Source organism: Balearica regulorum, chromosome 13 (assembly GCF_011004875.1).
Source record: "Balearica regulorum gibbericeps isolate bBalReg1 chromosome 13, bBalReg1.pri, whole genome shotgun sequence".
NCBI lineage: Eukaryota > Metazoa > Chordata > Aves > Gruiformes > Gruidae > Balearica > Balearica regulorum.
In genome coordinates, this window is record NC_046196.1 from 17,680,236 (window position 1) to 17,703,894 (window position 23,659).

Sequence of the window (23,659 nt, forward strand, 5' to 3'; positions counted from 1 at the left end):
TCAGGTGTTGAGTGGATTGAATTTGGGAACTCATAGGGCTAATAAATACAAGTGAGGGGATTTTTAGGATGATGGGACTGAGAATTCTTATGTTGATTTGAACAAGTTTGATAAACGAATCTAGGAATGTAGCTTTAGGCTAAAAGCAGTTGACAAGTCAAGTTTTTGAAAGCTGTGTAATTTGTAGTAGAGATTGGGGTTTTCTTGGTTGTTGGGGTTTTTTTTTTTCTTCCCTTTCATAAATGTGGCAGGTTTTCTTTTGTGTGAGTTATTTGTCTTGTGTTTGCACTCGGGTTTTTTTACTCCCTTGATGTCTTACTGTGAAGGCTAGTGTTTTAATTGAAAATGTTCCCATCTTTTACATACTGCCTTTTCAGGAATTAGGCTGTGTTTGAAAATAATTTCAATGCTGGTAGCATATCGCATATATGCACATAGTACTATTCAGTAGCACACTGAAATGCAAACCAGAACTAGTTTCATAGATTGATAAGAAGGCTTCTTTTAGGAGATAGTTGTGACTTCACAATTAGTTTTAGTTTATATGTTGGAAAGAAAAGAGAAGTTGGTCTTAGTGTTGAAGAAGACATTGCAAATATTTTGGTTCTGAGTGTTTTGTTTCTTTTTAGTTTGAAACATTGATTCAGAAAGAGAATTCTGACTGATAGGTTTTAAAAATAATCTTAAGAGTAATCTTAAAAACAATTGTTTCACTACACCATCTTTTTTACTGAGTACCACACATATAGGAGGAGAGTTCTGCAATAGTATTTGAAGCAAACTTACTGGAAAAACATAGCTATTGTGCTTTTTGTGACTGGCAACATGCTCTGGCTTATAGTACCTGTTTTTATACTTCAGAAGGATAAGAAATAGTGCTAGGAGATGCAGTACAGTTGGGTTGGGTTTAGTCTTTGCTAAATGTAGCAGCTGCTCCTGAGGCTCAGCTTGATGTGTGAATTTTGTCGTAGCAGGAACTTTGGTTCTTGAAAGTCTTAAAACAAGCAACCAGCTGTTACAGCACACAAGTTGTCAGAGGGAAGGCAGGTAAATTAATTTAAGGAGCATATGAGTGACAAAATCAGACATGTGTCTTACTGTCTTTGAGTTTACTAAGAACCATTTTTTAAAAAAGATTAGGCAAATTTATTTTGATGTGTATGTGATATAGCTCCTATTTATATCATCCCATGGAGGATTCTTCAACCTGCAATCATGTGATACTAAGAAATCTGATCAACTCCAGATGCTACTCAATAGGCATGTTTTATGATGCCAGCCTCTGTGCATTTTGGCGTAATACAGTTTAACTGTGAATGTGTGCAGGCTTTGACTGATTTCAGGAGACTCTCAGAAACGGTGACCCTATCGTGCTTGTGGAGACAGAGGTATGGAGGTGCTCATGCTCCTGGCTGTGCCTGAGGATGTTCTTGGCAGCACCCTGCTGTCTCTAACCAGCCAGGCTGTCATTTTGCTGTATGTTGATAGCAGTTTCTGTTGACTTTAACTCCATTAAAGATGATAAGAATTTCTCTTTAGCTTTACACTGGGTCTACTCCTGCCTCTTCTGCTAATAGCCAGGCTCAGTTGAGATAAAAATTATTGCTATGCTGATGTCTCTAGAGACCTCTCTTGCAAATTTTTCTGTTTCATCCCTACCAAAAGTTTATGCTCTGTGGTGTTTTGTTTTGGGGTGTTTTTGGGTTTTTTGGGGGGGGTTTTTGTTTGATTGGTTGGAGTTTTTCCTGGTTATCGCTGTGAAGCTCTTGGATGCTATATTTTTTCTCTAGCAATTTTTTAGGAGACTTTGGGGGAAAAAATGGTTTGATTTTTTGCTTTTGGGTTTTTTTTTCTTTGCCTGAGGTTGAATCTTGTTGGTCCCTGGTAGTATCCTCTGACTTGTGACCTCTATTTTCAAACCATCGCTTCTTTTTGATAAATACCTCTTCTGTAGGCATCTAGTTTTCCCCATCAATTGGGGATGGGGTTGGGGATTTTGTTCAGGAATATTTAATTGAGAAAACTATATTTAACAGGAGTGGTTTCACTAGGCTTGCATATATGCTAAAGTACTCTTTTGTAGTGGAGGTTCTGGCACAGAAAGGTGTTAAAGTCATTCATTGAAGCTGACACAAAAATATTTAAGTTGGTTTGAACTGAAGTGGAAGAAGTATGCCCCCCTTTGATTTAAATGAAAATATGCTGTGCAGTCAGTAATGGGTTTAATGATATTAGTTAGTCCCTAGCTGTTGATGTTAAAAATAAATTACTTTTCCCAATTTCTGTCAGTATATTTTAATGTATGTTAAGAGCTGGGTGGGTTTTTTTGTCTCACTGAAATTACAAGCATTGAAAACATTTTGGTTACTCTGTTAGGTATCGACGAATGCTACAAAAAAAGCCAAGTTCAGAGATTGAGTAAACCTTTAAACTTAACTGCTTCTAGGAGATAAAATTATTGTAATAGAGATCTTAACATGCTAGGCTTTCTGGATATGCAATCTGTTTTGCTTTAAAGATAGTTCATGTTCAGTATTTCTCTATTAATATGGAGTCAAATAGTATTTTTTTCATGTCTGTTGTCTTTCACAATACTTCATTGTTCTACCATGAACAAGTGGTGAAAATGCATCAGTTTGTTAAAAACTAAAAAAAAAAAAAAAAAAAAAAAATTAAAAAGGAGGCTGCCAGTATTATCATAGAATCATTTTGTGTTGCTGACCAAGACAATGATTGGTTCCAGGAGCCTTCATACTCTGAATAAGCTGCTTCTCTTAACTTCTAAATGAATTTTATTTTACCATTGCACTCAATGTACTACAAAAATTGAGCAGAATTTGGTAAATTATGCTATTAAAACATGTTGTGGAAGAGAATCTATCTCTGTTTTGTTTGATCTGTGGTTGTTTCTCTGACCTAGCCCAGCTCTCTTTTCTGTAAGTAATTGCAAAAGCTAGGTGTTGAGACAAAAGGTGGGCAGGTTCATGCTAGTTCTGCATACTTCTTGCCTACTTGCCCTTCGCTTTCATCACTTCAGTAGGTTAAGTGTCTCCTTAAAGTAGCAGAAGAGTGCAAAAAAATAGACCTTGGATGGTTCTGCAGTTTACAGCCCTTGACAACTTTAATGACTCCTGACTCTGGGACAAAAAACAAACGGAGAGGTTTCGAGGGGAAGAGTGTAAGGAAGTACCGCAGTTGAAAACTTCATAAGTATGAAAGGATTTTTGTTTTTAATTATAAAAATGTTTTCTTGCAAGGTCACTCCCATGAGAGGTGTAGACGCAACACTTTAACTGCGATTAAGTTTTGACGAGAACTAGCTACCATGAAGGTCCCGTTGCTTTTTCCTGCCAAGAGATGTATGCCTTGCTGGTTTCTGAGTGCGTTTGGGATAGGTGTGCTGAAGCTGATCTTGGGTGGTTGGAGTAAGGTGAACAAAAAGCTCCTTGCGTGGTGTTCTTTTTGGAGGTAGTTTGGGTGGGTTTTTGTCTCCTGGTCTTCCTCTCTGGTAGTGGAAAACGTGAGAAAATTACTCTTGATGGCACACAAAAGTGGTGGCTGTTTAGAACATGAGTGGGCTGGTGGCAACAAGGGAAAATGGAAAGAGGAAGGCTCTTTCTCTTTCAGTTTAATTGGGATTTTTTGGTAACTGTTTTCTGTTATGCGCACTTTTGCAGCCAGTTCTTTGTTGTTTTACATTAAAATCAGCATTTTTAGGGATTTTGTCATCTTGTATAAATCATAATTTCTGTATAAAGGTGAACAAAATTACTTGATTTAAGACTGCTTGAAAAGAAAACAGTAGCTAAACCCCGAATACTTTCAAAGTAATGTGGAAACTTACTGAAGACTGCAAATCCAAATTGCACCTATGTTATTTAAATTGTTGGGCATGTAGTGAAGAGGTTGGATAAAAGCTATCTCAGCACATTTAACTTTGTGCCCTCTAGGTTGTATGGCATGTAGAGGTTATTCAAATGTTCTGTTTTTCCTTAAAAATAAATAGCCAAAATTTCAGCTGCTATTTACAATTTTCAGCTTTATGTGACTTCTAAAATAAATCCTTTATTTAGAATCTTCTGCCTCTGTCTACCGTGTTGAAAAGATTGTCCTGTGTCTTGATATTTCCCAGTGAGCTCAAACCTGAGTTAGTGGGAGGTGAAAAAGCTGCATGCTTACCTCCACCAGCTTTTAGGTTTCCCTGCGCGTGAAAGAAAGTAGCTTTTAAAACTTTAATTTATTTAGATTGAGTTTGCACACCTCTTTCTACCCCCTTCCCCCTCTCCAGTTTTTAATGTGAAGTGATTTGTATACATGTAAGTGATAAATATGGTATGTTTTCAACTGCATATAGCTGCATATGCCAAATACAATTGCATATTTAGTTTTCATAGTATTTGTTTCAGTGTGCGTTGCAGTTTGTATTTATTTTGGTATTGGGTCATTGACATCGATATTATTACTTTGATACCTAGATGCCAATAGCAGTTGGATGCTTCGGGTCAGCGTTGCCATTCTGTTGTACAGGTTGGGTGTGTTGCTTTCATAGCTGGTATGTCTGAAAGTTAGATTATTGTTAGATTATAGTCTGCATCTGCTTGATACAGTTTCACTTGATGATATTTGTGTACTAAACTGAAGTTACCAACAGAGGGTCAGTGGATTAGTGTGAGGTTTTGAGCTGTTATAAATGTATATGTATTTGAAGAAAACAGCAGTAAAAGTTACGGTGAAAAGGGAACCTTTAGAACTTCAGTATATTCTGTGTGCAATATTTATTTCTTTTGCCTTATTTTGTGGTTGGAGTATATTTCATTTCAGGTATTTTTTTCACTTTCTTTTGTTACAGATTTGAATTTATAATTCTTAGCGCTCTGATTACAGAATTCCAATGTTCTGTGTTCCCAAGCAAATACGAGCTTGGATTTTATTTGGCCCCTTGTTTTGCTTTTTGGTCGTGCTTGCAGTTTTGGAAAAGTGCTAATGCTTAACTTCCTTTTGTGACTCATAAGGCCTTAAAGTGAGCTGCTGTATCATTATAGATCTTGTTCCTTTCCAGACAGGCAGTTTCTGAAAGAATCTTTCCCATTAGAGGCAAACTTCCTTTGTGTCAGTAAAAAAGGTTATGTTTCAGAAGCTTTGCTTCAACCATTATATTGCAAGAGTTGTTTTGAATTGTCTCACTGACTTCAGACAGCCAAACTTGTGAATTTGTCTTTCAGGACAGGAGCTTTAGAATATCAAAAGGAAAAAAAAGTGTAGAAAGTAAGCAGTAGTTTCTGAAATTGATGGTTAGAAATATAAAATACTACAGTGATCTTCTCATTGTTTTGTTTTTATTATGCATAGAGAATTGAAACAGGTTTGAGTAATCCGAATGGATGTACAGTAAGTAGAGTCTTTTCAGGATGTATTATCTTGGATTTTAAATTTCCTATATTAAACTTCTTGGAAGAGGGAAGAGTGATAAACCCTGCATTTCTGAGAATACACAATTTCCTCAAAACTTCAAAATGAATACATTTTAATTTATACATTGAAAAGTTCCTTTTCAATCACAATTTAAAGCTAGACAATGGTATTATGCATAGACAGTTAATACTCCAACAGAGGAACAACGGCTTAAATATTGTCATAAATGGACAAGTTCACTCCACAGCATTTGCCTTTTTTAAAGTATTTATTCAACTATTTCTTAATCTATGTAAAGTAGTAATTTGCCATGGGAGTCCCATCAGTAGGTGTGCATTTAGAAGGCTCGGATGCACTGGTAGGAAGGCAAAAAATCTCGAAGTTAGAAGGCAAAGTTAGAGGCCATGAATTTAAAACAAGAATAACAAAACTGGAGGTGTAAAAGACTGATATTTTGGCCATGTAGTCAGAATACCTTCAGAAGAAACATGGGTCCCTGTAGCATTTCCACAGGTCTTTGGTTTTGATGTATTTGAATGCCTTCAGGGGAGGGGGAAGAGGTACCTACAGGAATGCCTGTTTGGCGTTGCTGTAGCACAGCTTTTGTTCAGGTTTTCTTTTGTTGGATGAAACTTTATGTGGAAGTAGGGAGAAAAGAATGAGTAGACTATGCGGTGTCAAAGGGTTGGATTTTGCAGCTTGTGCTTACTATAATTGTAACGTCTTATGTGGATTCTTGGAGGTCCAAGAAGAATTGAGCTCATGTTTCATTTTACTCAACTATCTCTTCTCTCTCTGTCTGCTTCATGTAAGTGATAGGGACATCTCTGAGATTTCTCTTCTTCTAATTTGACTAAATTTCATCAATGGGTTAGAAATTACTAGGAGCTTGGAAGCATAAATGCACAAATGTGTATGGCATGGTTGTATAGTCTTGTTTTTTAAAAAAAGCAAACTGGCTAAGAATTGAACAGCTGTCACTTGTAGTTTAATGTGCATGGATAACTGTAACCTGAGAGCTGAAAAACAACCTAGCTGAATATTTTAAAGCTAAATCTTTCTTGAAAGTCTTTAGTCAAAGAATATATGATTATCAAAGACTGGCTTTGTAATAAGGGACAGAAGTGTTCCACTCTGTGATGAGGGACAACTGTTCTGTCACTTGGGAGGCCGGGGGAGCATTTAGTGTGTCTTACAATTTTGTTTTAGATCAAGCAACTTGGGAAAGAGGCCATTCAGGTGAAGGTATTAATAATGTGTTTTCTTGGGACAGCCAGTCAGGTGTTTGATGAAGTTGTAGTGAACAAACTTAGCTCCATGTTATGTTATCCTTAGCTAAGTTAATCTGAATATGAAACTGCATGAAGATGTCTTATGTGTCCAGTGATGAAGCATCCAGTTGGGGGGCAAAATGGGCACTTTGCACTGCTATCTTAAATTTCAAAATGTGTGGCATTTGCTAGACTGGCATGGGTTTTAGCTGGCACAGGGATGGTTTAGATTGAGGAGCATTAGGAAAAAGTCTGCTGGTGTTTGTGGAACTCTTTTTGCTGCTTTACCATTCCAAGCTCTGTAGACAGCTGAAGAGCAGCGACGTGGTTTACAATACTGATACTGGCATTTGTCTGCTTTCTTTATTCAGATCGCTGCTACATCTGCTTTTTAAAAATTCAGCAGATAGTAGCAGGAGGACTAGAAAATTTTGCCCACAGTAAGCTTATACTTGGTGCATTTTGTTGCTATATGTTATATTTTCAAGATACCTGATGTTTGCCAACTGGAAAGATGGAATACTAAATCATTCTGTTATAGAATAATTAGTATTTTGTATGTGTATGTATTTTTTTTGGTGGTGCTTGTTCTTGCAGTTTTATAATAAATATTTGTATATTCTTTCTTTCTCTTTTTTTTTTTTTTCCAAAGCATCAAAAAATAACCCCTGGAAAATGTCTGAGACGATGACTTACCATGGGGAGAGGGAGAACAAAACCCAAACTTACTCCAGCCAAAAGTCATTTAGGGATTTCCTATTGTTGTTTCCATTTTTTGAGGTGGTTTTGTTTTCCCTTTATCAATCTTACAGTTCTTAGGAAATTCTTAGGAAATAAAGTATCTGCTTATTGTATTGGGGTTTTTTTGAAGGCAGAGCACAAGTTTAATAAAAGTTTTCCTTTTTGAAATCAGAGAGGCATTCAAAAAAAAGTATGTTTCAATAGTTTGGTCTAAAGAAAACCTTAGATCTTTAAGTACAGTAAAAAATATTTTTAGCATCCCTCACTGTACTTTATATTTACATTTAATATCTGTTCAGGGAGTCCCCTTACTTTGGATTTAAAATATAATGCAAAAATAAACAGCATTTAATCTTGTGAGGGAATGAAAGGTTTCCTGCAGAAAAGAACAAAGTTAACAGCATATTCTGATTTTCTCCAGTATTGTTACTCAGCAGGTTCTTGAAGCACCACTTACTGGCATGAGAATTACTTTAACCGCCACTCCTTCAGTGACGAAAGGCTAGAAATTAGTGCAGTTTCAGTTAATGTTTATTTTTCTGGAGTATAAAAGATGATTAAAAAATACTGGGGACAGCTGTTCTCTTTCACTGCTTTGCAACATTGCACTCCCCACTGTTATAGAAGCTATCTGGCTTTACCTGTGAAATAGAAGTTTTCCTATTGTAAAAACAGGGGTGTGTTCCAGAAGCAGCTAACTCTTATTTGCACCTTCTAAGAATGTCTGATGATGGGAGATTTCAGTGGATCAATATATCTGTAAGGCTTTATCTGGAGGTTTTGAACTCTTAATGACTAGTCCTTTTAAATCAGAATGATCTGTGTTATTTTCTTGCCCGTAAGTATTTGGTGAATTATCTTACAGATTTATTGCCAGATGCTTGCACAGGACTTGTTTCAAACAGTGAACTGAAACCTGACTTTCCTTTTATAGAGTATGGGGTTAAGTCAACTCTTTTTTTTTTTTTTTTTTTTTAAGGAGTCAAATAATTGTGAAGATTGTCAGTGGAGGTTTTTGCTAAAATATTTTGACCCTTAGGATAGGCATTGAAGGCTTTAGAAAATCTGTAGAGGTAGAGGTATGGCACGACTCTGAAGTTGGTCTGAGCCTAGTAATTCGAATTTATTGTGCATCCACAATGCCAGTTGATTTGAATATTATCGTTGCACTTTTTTCATGTGTTGCAGCCCACAGGTCTGTCACGTTAAGTATAGCAATACTTCTAGTGGGGACCTTGGCAGAGCAAGCAGGATGAAGTTCTCAATTTCTTTCATTTCCTGGCAATTTAAAATGCTCCTTTACATAGTACCTCCTCTAAGAATTACAGTGAAAGTCGCACAGTTTTTATACGGCTACTGAATATTCAGAAAAACAATCTAACTGTATTTGGCACTGATCCCCAAAAAAAAGTCTTCAAACAACAACTTCCAAATGGAAGCTTATGTGTGTTGTAAACTCATCTCTAATATCCAAAGCTGCCTTTGCAGCTTGCTCAGGTTAGCAGCATCCGGTTACGTGGGACAGTGGCATGATTTTCTCCCGATGAATGATATGGTAGATCAGAAGCTGCTACTAATCACAGCTATGGTTTCTTAGTTATAGAAGTGGTGAAACATGATTAGTGATATTTGTTACTGGGTTCTGTAGCATTTAGATGAGAAACAGCCTACCTAGAGTGTGTGACATGGAAAGCAGGTGCTTGTTTCATCTTAAAAAAAAAAAAAAAAAGAAAAAAAAAGAAAAAAAGACTCATTTAAGGTTGCTGACCTTTTACATTAATGTTTTCATTTCCACATAAATTTAAAATTTGGTTATAAGCTTGGTGTTAAATGCCTTGTGAGGTACAAATCACAGTAACCAAACTTAGATTCTGAAGTGACTGTTACGCAGATAAAAACTGTTGCGTGGCCACGTTGCTGTACTTGTTAGCCATTCATTTATCAACATTACACATAAGAAATATGGAAGATGGAAAATGCAGATTATTTTTTTCCCCTTGTATCTTTTTCCATTTTTTAATCTCTCTGTAACACATCTCTTTTAATTTAAGTTAGGTTTCACATATGTATGTCTTGAGATTCTATATCCCTTAAACACTGAGACATTCATTAGCGATGATGATAAGCAAGAAAAAGAAGGAAGAGTTTTATCAGCATATTGAAAGAACCACAACTTGGAATGCTTCATTGGCTCTCTTGATAGTTCCATATATGCACCATAGAGAACAGAAAAATGGTAGAACCTCGGGGATCTTCATTTACCAGTGTTCTTGGCTTTGCGGAGCAATCCCAGCAGATGGTATGGGGCAACTGTTGAACAAGAAAATAAAAAGCAATTCAGAAGGAACTCTGAAGGGGAAAAAAAAAAAAGGCACTTTTCTGGAGAAAAGAAATCCTGTTGCATTTTTAGGTTACCTTCCCATCACTTGTGCAGAAGTAGCCCAATTAACCATGGAAATCTTTTTTCAGTAGATCATCTAAAGAAAACCACTTGTTTTGCTGGGATTGTCATTCAGCAGAGATGACTTTTTTGCATGCATGTGGGGTGACACACATTCATATTGTAAGGAATCTTCTACAGATTGATTCTGTTGGGGGGTGAGCTCGTATTTATTTTTTTTTAATAGAGACATTTTTGGATTATAAAACCACCATTTAAAATCACTAGAAGAGTTATTTATGCAGACTTTTCTAGAGGAAAAAAGTTCAGATCACTGGAATGGTATTCAGAAGTCATTGAGTTGAGTTTGTGCATATTTTTTTTTTCCAAAGTTGCATTCCTAAATACAATTTTATCATTCAGATGATGAATGGATATTCCTTTAAGATTTTTCACTGTAGCAGCTTAAAGCAACTGCAATTTTCAAATTCTGATGTGATTATAATGTGAAAAACAGAGAAACTAATTTGGACAAAAAAACCCCAACTATTGATTATCATTGGTTATGTGATTCATTTATTTGTATTACAGTTGTGATATTGATACTATTTTGGTGACTTGACATGTACAATGGGATTCATCTTTGTTCATGTTTATTACTAAACAAGGATGTGGTAATGCACAAAGATCAGGTTTCCAGGTGGCTAATTTTAGCTGCTTTCAGTTCAGTTGACGTCAAGGTCATCTTGATTTTCCGAAGGACCTGGTAGACTAGCAAGAACTTGTTACATTCTCATGGCATGCAGTACTTAGTATGTGCATCCTCCTGCTACCAGAAGTAAAAGAATCATTCAAGGCATTGCAAATGTAAACCTTAGCTTTCTATTGTTAGACTAGTTGTAATTTAGTTCTTAGTGGTATCTAGTGTTTGGGTGAGTAGATCCACGAGTGAAGATCATTATTAAAAAGTGCTTTATATAATTAAATCATGAATGTGTGGTGCATTAAAATTCCAGGGAAAGGCATTACCTTAGAGTATATCAAGAATGGATGCAACTCAGGAGAGATACTTAGTCTTAAAGATTCTGTGCACATGCAGAGTTGAAGGTAATACTCCCCAGCCATGAATGGCCATACCTATTGTAAGAAAGGTCTTCTTACAGTAGAAGCAATGTTTTACTTATGGAACGGATAAGGCAGGATTTGGGAGGGTTTTCTAGGAGATAGATGTTTTTTCTGTGTTAAACTTACTTTCTTTCTGAGGCTTCCTTTGTAGTGATATGCAGAGAATGTGAAGAAACTATCAGTTGTTGTGGAGTGAATTAAAGTGGATTTAGGCCTTCAAGGGAAAAAACCCGATGTCTGTAAGCGTTGAGGACAGTGATTTGTCCTTGCTGTGGGAAGTACTGTTTTATGCCAGTGAAGCTCTTCAAACCTGTGTCCTATGCAACCCACAACAAAACGTTGGAGAAATGCCTTTCTATGAAAAGCCTACTCAGCAGAGTACTGCTAGCTATTGGGAAGACTGTCATGATTCTGTCTCTCGATATTGTTGGTAACTTGATTGCTTTTACATTAGTTTAATTAAGATACTCAGACATGTGTATCTTCTACTCCTGCAAGACAGCACATCAAATTCTTTTGAATGCTGCCGAAGGGAAGATGCTCCCCTGGCTGCTGTGAATCAGGGCATATGTGGAGAAGTCTACAGCTGTTGTCTTACCTGTTCCACCCTTAGTATTTTTAGGGCTAGCTCTTCCATGTGAACAGCAGTACAGCCTGTACCTGCTGCTGTTAATGCCTCTTTCAGACGTGATTCCTGCCAATTTCCCCGCTGCCCACAGGACCCGGAGCAGCAGCGGGGAACTGACGGGAGGCCTGTTCGTTGCACTGCGCTGCTGCTTGGCAAAGCTATTAACAGCAGCAGATACCCTGGAGCGCTCTCTGTGCAGACTCAAGACAACATTGCATTGGTTTACATTCAGTTCTATTTGGATGATTATCTTTGCAAGCGTGAAAAGTAAAAACATATTTTTCCAAATAAAATCTTCAGGTTTTAAATAAGTGGCTGCCTCAGGGTTTTCCTTTCCACCTTCTCCTACGTGTTTGTCAGTTAAGAATTTCCTTCTTAACGCTGATAGATGGAAGAGGTTTGTAAGCCGTTGGCAAAAGGATATGTTCCTTTAGGATGTTTGATCTGTGTCCCCTCTCAGTAAGGGGGAGGGGTATTTTTGGCTTGGCAAAAGGCTTTGTCCTTTTTGTTGTAGATGCTGTGTAGCTTTTGAAATTGTTTTCGGTGTGAATGATGATTTGTAACTGTTTATTTATAGTCGCACATTTTTGGAAGCATGAAATGATTATTAGAATAAAAGACCTCTGCTGAATTAGATTATTTTTGTTGCTTTAGTTGCTAAGAACACGCAGATACTGTCCTCTGTAATGCAAGCATGTTTCTGGTGGTTCTAATCTCAAAACACTTGTGTTGCTTTCCAGTTTCGTTTTTTGTGACAATGGTGATTTCCTTGATGAAGGTTTCATTACAGCTTTATTTAGCTTAGAATGCCTGGCTAGTGCCTTCCTGCATCTTCATGAATGTCATTTCCATCTGGTTAGAAATGTCATAGCAAAATTTAAAAATTACCTTCCCTGTTTTCTAACAAATAACGTACTGTTTGTGCAGTGCAAGAGACATAACTTATAACAAGAAGCAATAGTATAGAGTGAAGACGAGAGGGTCTGCCTAAGGAATTAAAAAATACAGTAGCCTCATCCAGCATATTCACAATTCTACAGTAAGAAAGTAGTAAAAGTTGTTGAGGAATAACTTGGGAAGCAGCTTTGAGCTCTGAGGAAATGCAGTGTAAGAAACTTTGTTTTGAAAGAAATACAATATCTAGGAAGACTATTACAAAAGAATTATGAAAAAGTCACTATTTCTATATTGCCCACTTAATTATTAGGTGTTTGTTGGGGGTTTTGGGGTTGTTTTGGTTTTTTTTTTTCCTTTTTTCTTTTTCTGGCCCAGGAATGTTCAAGAATATACTAATAACTTTTAAAAGTCCTCTAACTGTACTGGCTTTAGTAGCATTTGGCTTAGAGGTGAAATTATACCAAGAATACATTAAGAATATTTTTTTTGTTTGCTGATCTCAAAATGCAAAATAGTACATTATTTAACATTTTTACTGAGTTAAGAAATAATAACTCTAAAAGATAAATCACTGCAATTTGTTATAGGTACTGTAACTATAATGTAGAAACATTTTGGCTAGAGTTCTCAAAAGTAAAATTAAAATTTCATAATGGTCCTTGTAATTAAGCTGCATGTTTACAGAATTATCTTTAAATTTAAGTGGTATTGTTAAGAAAAGAATTCATTTAATGTATCAATACCACTGGTGTTTTCAATGGAAAATGAACTTCATTTTGAAATGAATCTTAAATAGAAGTGAAATTCTGATTGCATAAGGCCTTATCTTTACAAGCCTTGCAGTATTTTAAATTTTCTATGGAAAACCACATATGTATCACAAAATAAATGTATATCTTAAGCAAAACAGAAATCAAATCCTTATCTTTCTTCATACTTCTTTAATGGACTTTTGAGAAAAAAGGGTATCGCTAGGATGGAGCTGTCAAAAGCTTCTTGGTTTTTTAATAACCTTTCAAAAAATCCATCATATCTTGGTTTTTTGTTTTATTTGATATGTTGACAATGCATATTTAAAAACTTGTGTGATCTTTTCAAATAGCACTTTAAAGCAACCTTGGAATGAAGAGGAGTTTACCATGTAACTGAGGAGATTTTCACCGCAAAGTGTCCCGTAGGTCTGGGCAGGGAGCGGAGGGATAAAGTCAAATTAAGGAGTTCTTCCATTTTCTGTAGGAAGCAGGGAGGTCTGTAAGCAAAGGCTTGTACAATCACTGTAATGAATTCAGGGTAAAGTAAAAAATTAAAGTACATTGGAGAGCAAAATGTGATTGAGGCTGCAGACTCGGATTTTAGTCTCTGTCTCCCTGTGCCGTCCCCCGGCCCCGTTTCGATGAGAGAACTGGAACCTCAGAGTTGCCATGAATTGACGTCTCGGATGGAAAACCGCTCAATTCCCATGATTTTCTGTCCCAGCGAGGAAGCGGCGGCGGCAGAGCTGCGTGAGGCGGAAAAGTAAGAGTTAATGCCCGCACCACACGCAGGGAAGAGCAGTCCGTTGGGGGTTAAACTGCAGAGTCTAATGGAATAATAACGGGTAGCACCATCTGCTGGCCTACTTCCGCAGAAGGAGTCAGTATTTTTAACGACATCTCTAATATTCATGCTGATGCATTTTGATGCTTTGTGCATTCATTTCTTTCTGTGCTTTGTTGGAATCCGGCTATCTGCTTAGAGCCGTTGTTGCAGGCCCGCTCTGGAGGGGAGGCGGGCAGCCCTTGCCATACCTGAGCGGGAGGATCGGTGGATGGGTGCCTGCCAAGGGGGGAATATGTTGATAAATCACAATGTGCGTTTGTGGAGGGTTGTGCATATCTTGGCTGCGGCTCGCTAAATAGGCCATTTAGCAATCTTCTTTCAATGCTTTTCTCTTGAGCACTGCCTGAGGTGCTGAAAAAGCAGAGGGCAAGCCTTTGTCTGACGCCAAAAATGTCTTCAGCGAAGAGGCCAAGAGGAAGGGTAAGTGAGAGCCTGAATGAGTGGGAGGAGGAGGGGTTCTTTGGGCTAAAAGGCTAATGGGATTGAATAACCTTCCTTATTACTGGCTGCTGCTGCGGGAGCCGTGCTGCATCGCCATCTTGAGCTTGTTGCCGTTTTCTCGAGTCCGGGTTGTTTGTTCGAGGCAGCAGGCCTTAGGGTGGCATTTTGGGGCGATCCGGAGCCCGGCCGCTCCTGGGGCTGCAGCGCGGCCGTGAGCCTCTCGTCAGGCCCCTCCAGAAGGAACCCCGCGGAGTGCGCGGGCTTGGGCCAGAAAATGGCTTGGGAAATTCCTGGTGGCTTTTCTTCGTGCTGTAGGCAGAGGCGCATTTACGGGTGAGAACGTAACAGAACTGTTATCTGCTGGGGTTTTTGTCTGTTTGAATAGGAAATTCTTTCCATTCCTCAAAGGGGAAGGGGGAGGGGAGGAAAGCAAAAACATGTCTGCTAGCCTGGTTAGAGAGGCTGCTAATCCCAACATTGCCTTCAGAGGGTAAACAGTTCTGCGGCGATGAAATGGTGATTAAACCCCTGAAAATAAAAACAAGTTGCATTTTCGAACTAAGGCACTGACTTGATGTTGTCCTAAACAAAACGAATACTGCTTTCTGATCTCGTTGGGAATGTAGAGCTGTATAATTTTAGTTTGATCTTTTGTTCGGTTTTTAATCTTGATTTTCTTTGAGCATCTGTTGTGTTCACCACCGAGTTCGTCCTGTAGGTCTTTCGTCTGCTTTACGGTATCTCTGCTCCCGGTATCTTACCAAGGGCAACATACTGATGCTGTTACCTTCGGGAGTTCTTTGCTTTTTCAGATCTTATGAGAAGAACATTTATTGGGGGCGTTGGAGGTGTGTGTCAAATGTATGGGAATGCTTGGAAGGTTAAGGAACAGTGTCGCTAACTACAGAGGTGGAAAGAAGGCTGAGAGAATGTCCGAAAGATACTTTTTACTGATTTTCAGTACATGGATTGGCTGTTTAAAGCCCACAATTGATGTAGTTATTCTGAAACCCACGCCATTCTGTGGTATAAACGGAATTCCTTCTCTTTTGTGTCTGCATGAGTCCCTGCCAGTTTAATGTTTTTAAATGCATATCCAGATGAAAAACATTCGTGCTTTTGAGAAATGTTTATGTTCTTAAAATAAGGTGATTTTATTTACTTTTTGTTTCTTGCTACAGCCTCCTTCCTCCAAGAAGACTGATGGTTCAGGATCATATACTAAGTTGCAGAATACCCAGGTGAGGGCAATGTCTGAAAAGAAGCAGAAGAAAAAAGCAGACTCAGAAAGTAAACAAGAGAAGGCAAATCGCATAATATCTGAAGCGATTGCAAAAGCAAAAGAGAGAGGAGAGAGAAACATTCCACGAGTAATGAGTCCTGAAAACTTCCCCAGTGTTTCAGCTGAAGGAAAAGAGGAAAAGAAGGGTAGAAAAGTTAAATCCAAACCAAAGGACAAGGAGAGCAAAAAACCGAAAACTGGTTCCTCGTCCAAAATTAAAGAGAAGACAAAAATTGGGTAAGTAGATTAAAATGTCTTGTTACTTCTCTTCAGACTGTAAATCCTTGATTAAAATGAAAACTGCTTACTGATAATAAAATGTTCTCCACTGCCTACACAAAATTCTTCCTGATTAAGTCCATGTGTGGACTCTCATTCAGGAACAAGAATGCTCTGTTTTCTTTTTAGATAAAATCATTGTAGGACTATCCTTTTGAAAGGAATAATTTTAAATTCATATCCTAAAATATTCTATACTTACTTTGAAGCATAGACAAGACCAAAGTATCTTTCATCTAGTGTTGTAATCAGTTCCGACTCCAAATTAAGTTTATCTGATATTATAAATGCTGTCTTTATCAACTTTGGCATGTATCTTCAATACAGTGTGCATGATAAGCTTCCAGTTTCTCCCTATGTAGCTTAATGAACTTGCTAGCAAGTGAATATTCTTATAGATATGACATGTATTAAAAAATGAAGTGCGCACTGGAAAATTTGTATTCTAAGCACTTTGTAGTCTTCAGTCGTATCAATTTGATCTGCCCTCTTAAAATTTTTGCAGACTCAGCTGGGTTAAACTGGGTGGCTACCTTGGGTAAGGAACTTTCAAAAGATGTTAGAACACTCAAGGTATTCAGTAGGTGGCACGTCTCCTGACTCCAGAGCTAACGCAGTTCTGCTGTATGCTTTGAAAGTGTGTAATTTCCAATGTTAAGTGTGTCAGTCAGGACTTGAAATGGAAATCTTAGCTACAGTCTGATTTTTATTTTTGAAATCCATGCTCTTTTTGTGGTAGCAGAAATATTAACTGGCATATTTGCCCAAGTTTAAATGTCTCATATACATATGTATGTTCTCATGTATATGCAGCAGAAATGAATGTTCTTTTAATCAGCCCATTTCTCTGCATTTTCTTTTTTTTTTTTTTTTTCCTAGAGATCAGTGCTTTTCTTACATGTTCAAAGTAAACAACTTCCTTGAGAAGTGACCTTATACTATAAAGGTTACCGCTCTAAACTCAACTTGATTCTTTAGCTGAACTTTCATGGTCTTAATTTCTCTTCTTGTTATGGGTTGGCATGTGAACGCTGCAACATAGTACTCTTAAGTGCACTCTATAGTGCTTCCCTTTTTTTTTTTTCTCTGTCTTGTTTAAAGTGGGATTTTGGATGCATATTTCCAAAGTTGATTTCACTTTCATGTTTCTGCATTTACTTCTGTTCTATAACAGGCATTTTGTGAGTCTAATCAGAAAACTGTTGTTTAGCTAGTGACAGTTTCCTGCAGCTTTATGCGAATCTCCCTTAGTGTGCTTTTCATTCGTTCTTTTGGATAATTAACAAAACCTGCCAAAATGTCATCCTTATGATATACTACGTAGTTCCCATAACATTTTTACTGGTTTTAATCAGGAAAGTGAAATAAACTGTTACCTTTGATTTGTATTTCTGCATTCAGTTTTCTATCTTCATGAAACGCTTAGCTGTGCCCATCAGTTAGGGTCAGTTTTCAAGATATCATGAGACAGCGTCAGCTGAGAAATAGACGTTTCTCAAACTGTGTTTTTAACCATGATATTTGGGCTTGATCCAAAATACACTGAAGCTGGTAGAGAGACTCCTGTTTAATTAAGTATGGTCAACTTCTCATAATTTTGCATTGAGCTGTGCATTGTCTCCCTATTATTTACCAGTTTAATCAACTAATGCCCCAGTAGTACTCTGTTAACATACTCATGCTGCCAGGTATTACTTTAATGATGTGGGACACATACCTAAAGATTTAGCAGTCGGATGTTGTTAAAGAGCAGTGAAGAGAGTTTTCTAGAGCTATATAGTACAGATTTTACACAATTTCTATGTCTTTTTGTGGACAGCAGTAAATCAAATGCTTTGAGACATCCACATACTTCATTTTCTGTACCCAAGCAACTTAATGTGGTGTTGTGTTAGCACCATTTTATATTCTTTATGTAAGTACATAAAAATATTAACCATTTAGCAAAGAATATACTACAGTGGTTTTGAAGAGCAGTAATTGCAAGAAGGCCTCGATTTCTTTTGTAAAGAGTACTCTTACTGGACTCTCTTTTCTATGGAAATGTAACTATTGATCTTATATAAGAAGAATATTTACTATAGAATGGCTATGCTTGTCTTTTCAGAGGTGGTTAAAAAAAATTATGTGATTAATAAAATTTGTTCTATTTAGAGAAGAACAAAATTAAACTCAGTAACTAATAAGGGTTTTAGAAGGCTAAACAACTCTTCCAAAGGTTTCTTCCTATCTTACGTTCTTAGGAAAGTATTTCTTAACAAATCTAAGAACATCCTGGAAATGATTGTTATGTCAAAATAGGATTAGGGTTTTAAATGTGTGGGTTGCTACATTGATTTTCTCATATATCTTAAAAGAAAACAAACTCTGAACCTTGGGAGAAAATTTTACCATGCTAAAATAATACGTTTAGAATACAAGTGCCTTACTGGGCAAGAAGGGGAAGGGAGGACCACAATTCAATGAAAACTTCTGTTTTTCTCTTGGAAATAAGGATTTTTGAAATCTGTTTAAAACTGCAAGAGAAATTTTTTTTTCTTTTTACTCAATAAGGAAAAAAACTTACAAAAATAGCAAAGTTGTATATATGACATTGCTTGCATTTAAGCAGGGAAAATACCTGAAGACAGTAAAAAGTTCCCTCATGATTAAAAAGATCGATTTCCAACAAATTTCAAAAACAATTTCCGACTCTTATAAACTGTTATCAACTGTAGTTCTTCTAAAAGCAATAAAATCATGAATGAAACCTTACAGCCAATAAAGTTCTACAGTAGAAAAGAATAAGCTAAGTATATGTTTTTAACAGTAGCATAGAATTTGTTTGGGTGCATCTGTCTTCTGTTTTTTAGAAGGAGTTCCACTAGGGTATATCCATCCCAGATGAATATCTTTCATTTCATTCAGTGTTTTCTATAGCAAACACATTTAACATGCAGTAACTGTTAAATACACTGATTCAGTTTGGATTCTGAGAGCCAGACTGGTGCAGGAGGTGGTGTGGAGTTAGGTGTGTTTGAGAAGAGCAGAAGTCAGGCTTATGGTTCGGGTGACTCCTGTTTGATTTGCAGGCTGCTACCAAGCTGAAAGAGCAGAAACTACTAACAAATACATTGATTTTTTTTTTTTTTTTGAGAAGTGTTTGGAGAATGATTTTAATTTGACCTTTAACATCTCTGCTACCATCGAATATAGCTTTTCCAATGTAAGCACAATTATACCTAGGGCAGCACTCAAACAGCAAACTCTTATTTAGATTGTGATAATGAACTTTACTGGGATCTTATGAGGCTCCTGCCCGTATAGCATATCCTGCGTGGCATGTCCTGTATTGCTCTTGAGGGGGATTTGCAGAGTTACGCAGTTGTCCATCTGTGACTCTGCGTCGCTGATGTGGCAGAGCTGGAGCTGATACACCAGTTGCTGAACAGACCTTGATAAAATTGCCTGGTAGCCATCAGTTAAAAAAAAAAAAAAAAATCTACTTTTGAATGTAATGCAATACAGCTTTTGCTGAAATTGAGTAGCCCTCATCTAGGATCAAGATGAATGTGTCTTAATTTAGGGGATGTAAAGGACAGGATGTTTTTTAAACACTCTTCCCCCCCGCCCTTGCTAATTAAACATAATTGGTATGTGTTTGGGGGCTTCATGTTAACTATCAACATTTTTCCTTAGTGATTCCTCTGAGATCTACTTGTACAGAAAAAAAATTATAGCATGATTCTTTCCAGTTGATCGTTGCTAGTTATAAATTACTAGCAGTTACGTTCTAGGCAGGCTGTAGTTTCTTTCTAAAGGTGAGGATTAAGGTTGTTAATCCTCTGACCTGTTGAAGTCAAAGAAATAATGCTTGTTCATTTCAGTCAAATGGTTTAGAGCTGGATTCAGTAAAGTTTCTGTGCCTTAAGCATTGGTGAAGATAAATGATTAAATTCTATTACCAAGAACGTTGTAAGTGTATGACAGAAAGTATTAGAAGTAGAATAACACATGTATAATAAATTCAGTATTACCAAATTAAGTAACCAGTTTGCTTTATGCATTGATTACTGACCAAGTTAATTCTTTAAAATTAACCTCATAATTTTTCTGAGGACTGCAGAACCACTTTTCATATCCTGGCTATTTACCAAGGTGTGTTGATGTTTAGGAATCTATATAAACCCTTTATATTTTTGCATAGAACTTTACACTTATAAGCTTTTTCTAACTGATTATAATTCTACTTCTTCCATTTAAGGTGATGCATATTTAAACTAAAAGGTCTACTTCTTACCATTTGATATGAAGGATAGAAGATTTATGAATTTGTGAACATTCTGTTGTTCAAAAAATTAGATTGGCATTTAGGTTTTATAGCTCTCAATGTATTCCCACGTACTCAAACATAAAATTAAATATCATGGCCCTGATGAAAAACAGCAGCTCTGCATTGGTGATGTAAAGGACAATATCAGTAGACTACTTTTTTTTTATCACAGCATAGTTTAAACAAATAAATCCCCCACATCCTAAGAATTCGATTTACACAAGTTTGATTCAGGGTGGTAGTCCTTAAGTTCAAAACTGTTTCCTGTTATCAGAAGTGACTGTATTGTTTCATGTGCTGAAAGAGCAGTGGTGGATTATTTCTTTTTATTAACCCTTACATTATGTGGTAGTGAATTCAGCAAGTCCTATGTGATCCTTTTCACTACTCAGATGTGTAAATGTCCTTGTTGCCTTGAAGTAGATGTCACATGTAGTGTGTACAATACAGAGCTTTTTTGGGAGCCAAGATCCTGACAGAAAATCTTTATATGAGTGCTTGTTGATATGATAGGTTTGAAACCTTTGTAAACTCAATTAGCAACAGGAGACGTGGGGATCGGGGTGGAAAGGAAGCGGTTCTCCGGTTACGCTGATCTTGTATCATTTAAGTTTAAAAGCAAGAACTTGAAGTGAATTTCCTCGAAGGCAAACATTGTGAGTGGTCTTCTGTGTTTCGTGTAAGTCAGATCTGTTGGCTAACAGATCTATGCTCAATGGGTGGAGATCTCACTGAATCTTTTTGTTCTGTTAGATCTGTTAGATTATAACCTCTGTTGTGATTAGAGATGGCACACAAATTCCAAATTCGATCATCCTTCAGGAATGTCTTTGCATGCACTGAGCTGTGGCTCTTTGGTGACGTTTTCTCTGCTCCGAGCTTCTAGTTTTGATGTGTAAGTTGGGTCTAAGTGATGTAATCTTGAGTTTCTACTGCAAAATACATGAGTGCAAAATAGTGTGGTTTTATTGAATAAATAACTAAACACTTGTTTGTTCTGTTGCATTATTCAATATTGTATGAGCTTGAAATGGTTGTTGGTTCTACTAAGATTATAGGAGTGTTTTAAAAATCTGTGCACAATCCAAAAATTAATTTGAAATATAACTGGAGAAGGAGACAATGGCTAATATTACTGTGTTAATATTATTTATTAAACATATGCTAAAAGGATGAGAGCAACTGGTTTTCTACCAGCAATATAACTCTCATTCCAAGAAGATACACTATCTTGTCAAGGAAATACCTGCTTTGTATTTTGCTAGTAGAGAAGATTTTTAGCGAAGGTTTTGGTGATAAAGAAATAACTAATACTGTTGATAACATAGGAGTTTTATTGCTAGCAATGTAACAAAGTGCTTTGACTACAAATTAAAATATTTGGGAGGTGGCTTTGGACCTTAGTAATTAGTTACCTGGTGTTTCTCTGTTTTGGGAAAATTGAAGTACAATGATGTATTAAAGGCATGTATCGAAGGCCAGCAATACTTATTCTTACATGCCTGATACACATTTGCTGTTTTTCTTTTCTTTCCTCTTTAATACTCCCTCATGTTCACTATTTGGAAAGCTTTGAAAACTGTTCTTTATAATTGTAAAGCTGTTTAAAGTGCTGACAACTCTTCTGTTGTGTTCTCTGCTATCAAACAGAAGGGGAATGGAACAGATTCTTACCCTTTCTTAATTTATAAGAAAGAAGTTGCAGTGCTCCTCAAATAGTGGTTCCTGGTGGTCTCACTGGTACTTTCTTTTAGTTTTGTGGATCTAAACCACGTTAGGAGTCTTGTGCTGGGAATCAGGAGTAATAATTGCTCATGGGATGGCTTCTTTTTAACCTTCTCCATTGGTTTCTCAGCATCTTTAGTTTGTAGTCTTTACTTTGTAGTTAGAGAAGAAGGAAATAACGCTTTGAAGAAATCGACATTGTCTAATTGTTGAAGTATTTCTAGATGTTATGTAATAAGATACATTTTAAATTTAAAAAGGCAAAAGAAAGTGAAATTGGCATGGAGTCTAGTAATATTATTTATTCTGTGTCTACAGTGTGCTTTTTTCTTTTCATAGACACAGAATAGATAGTTTCTGTTCAGAACAGTTTGTTTCGGGGTGGAAAAAGGGATTTTAGCCAAGGATCTTTATGCTTTCATGCAGAAATTTATAAACTGGCAAGAGAACTTGCTCTTTCAATGAAAAATTTTCACAGAATTGATCTAATTTACAAGCTTCTGAAAATCATTGTTTTCATATAGCAGATTTTTTTTAGAAGTTTTTGGCCAAAATATGAGCAGATTGCATTTTTACTAATAGGAATGCGTGACTTTAGCACCATACTGTCGTTCAGCAACTTTTGATAGCAAGGAGCATTGTAGTTCTGGGCATGGGATCAGAAAGAAGTGATGCTGTGCATTTATTCCTCTCATTGGCACCATATCCGTATAGAGGAGGAAACATTCTGATCTGCAACATGTAGAAAAGATGTTAAGAAAATTTCAGAGAGATGCTTGTGAAGAGAAGTACTGGGGGTAGGGAACACAAGAGCAAGATAAGACTTAAAAGCTGACAGAGAAATGGAATATTATGTGTAAGACTGCAGCAGGGGCAGAGCGGGAGGTGAACACAAGGAGGGAGACTATAGCTACAGAGAAGGAGAGGAAAAAATGTGTAAGGAAAGATGTCGGTAGAGCAGTCTAGTCACAAAATAAGCTCATTTTCTAAAATAGAAAGTCCTTAAAATCCTCTGCTGTTCAATGGATCACTACAACCCATAGTAAAATAGTCATCGCCTTTCTTAATATTATGCTTCTCGAATCCAAAAGGAACCTGACCCTAAAATATTAGGCACGAGTGCATGAAATGAGGATGAACTATGGTTGCACGGATACAAATGCTTAACATAGCAATATGCATTTTTGAAGCATTTTAATCTACCATTTCACAAAGGAGTATCAAAATTTGGAATAGAGGACACCGGGAAGGTGTCAGCCTTGGAGATAAGCAGAACTTGACTGCAGTGAGAAACATAAAAGATCTCTGAAGTTGGCTTTGAGTAGGGACCAGATGTCCTCCAGAGACCCCTTCCAATTTGACTTACATCTTAACACTTATTTGATGAAAGAACATTTCAGTTATCCTTTTTGTTCATTGTTAGTTATAGTCTTGTTCATTTAAAAATCAAAATGTGTGTCATATTCACAGGCATCTCTACATGCCGTACATGCATCAGGCCTTTAATGCCTTTGCTCAAAGTCAAAGAGAATACTTGGGATCTTAGTCACTGGTGGAAAAAATATTA

At 36.9% G+C, this 23,659-nt stretch overlaps 1 protein-coding gene across 11 annotated transcripts in view; it reads left to right on the top strand.

Moving 5' to 3' along the window:
- Nucleotides 1-23,659, top strand: part of CHD9 (chromodomain helicase DNA binding protein 9) — a 97,885-nt gene that overhangs the window by 27,007 nt on the left and 47,219 nt on the right. For 8 of the 11 annotated variants that reach the window (XR_012837645.1, XM_075765947.1, XM_075765951.1 and 5 more), the window contains one exon: nucleotides 15,676-16,013. Coding sequence is in view for 10 of the 11 variants with exons in the window: in XM_075765947.1 (XP_075622062.1) it covers nucleotides 15,676-16,013 (338 nt within the window). In the remaining variant the exon portion in view is untranslated. Of the gene's footprint in view, nucleotides 1-14,124; nucleotides 14,474-14,689; nucleotides 14,828-15,675; nucleotides 16,014-23,659 lie in introns of those variants that run through there. The other 3 variants (XM_075765956.1, XM_075765953.1, XM_075765954.1) reach the window with 3 other exon arrangements.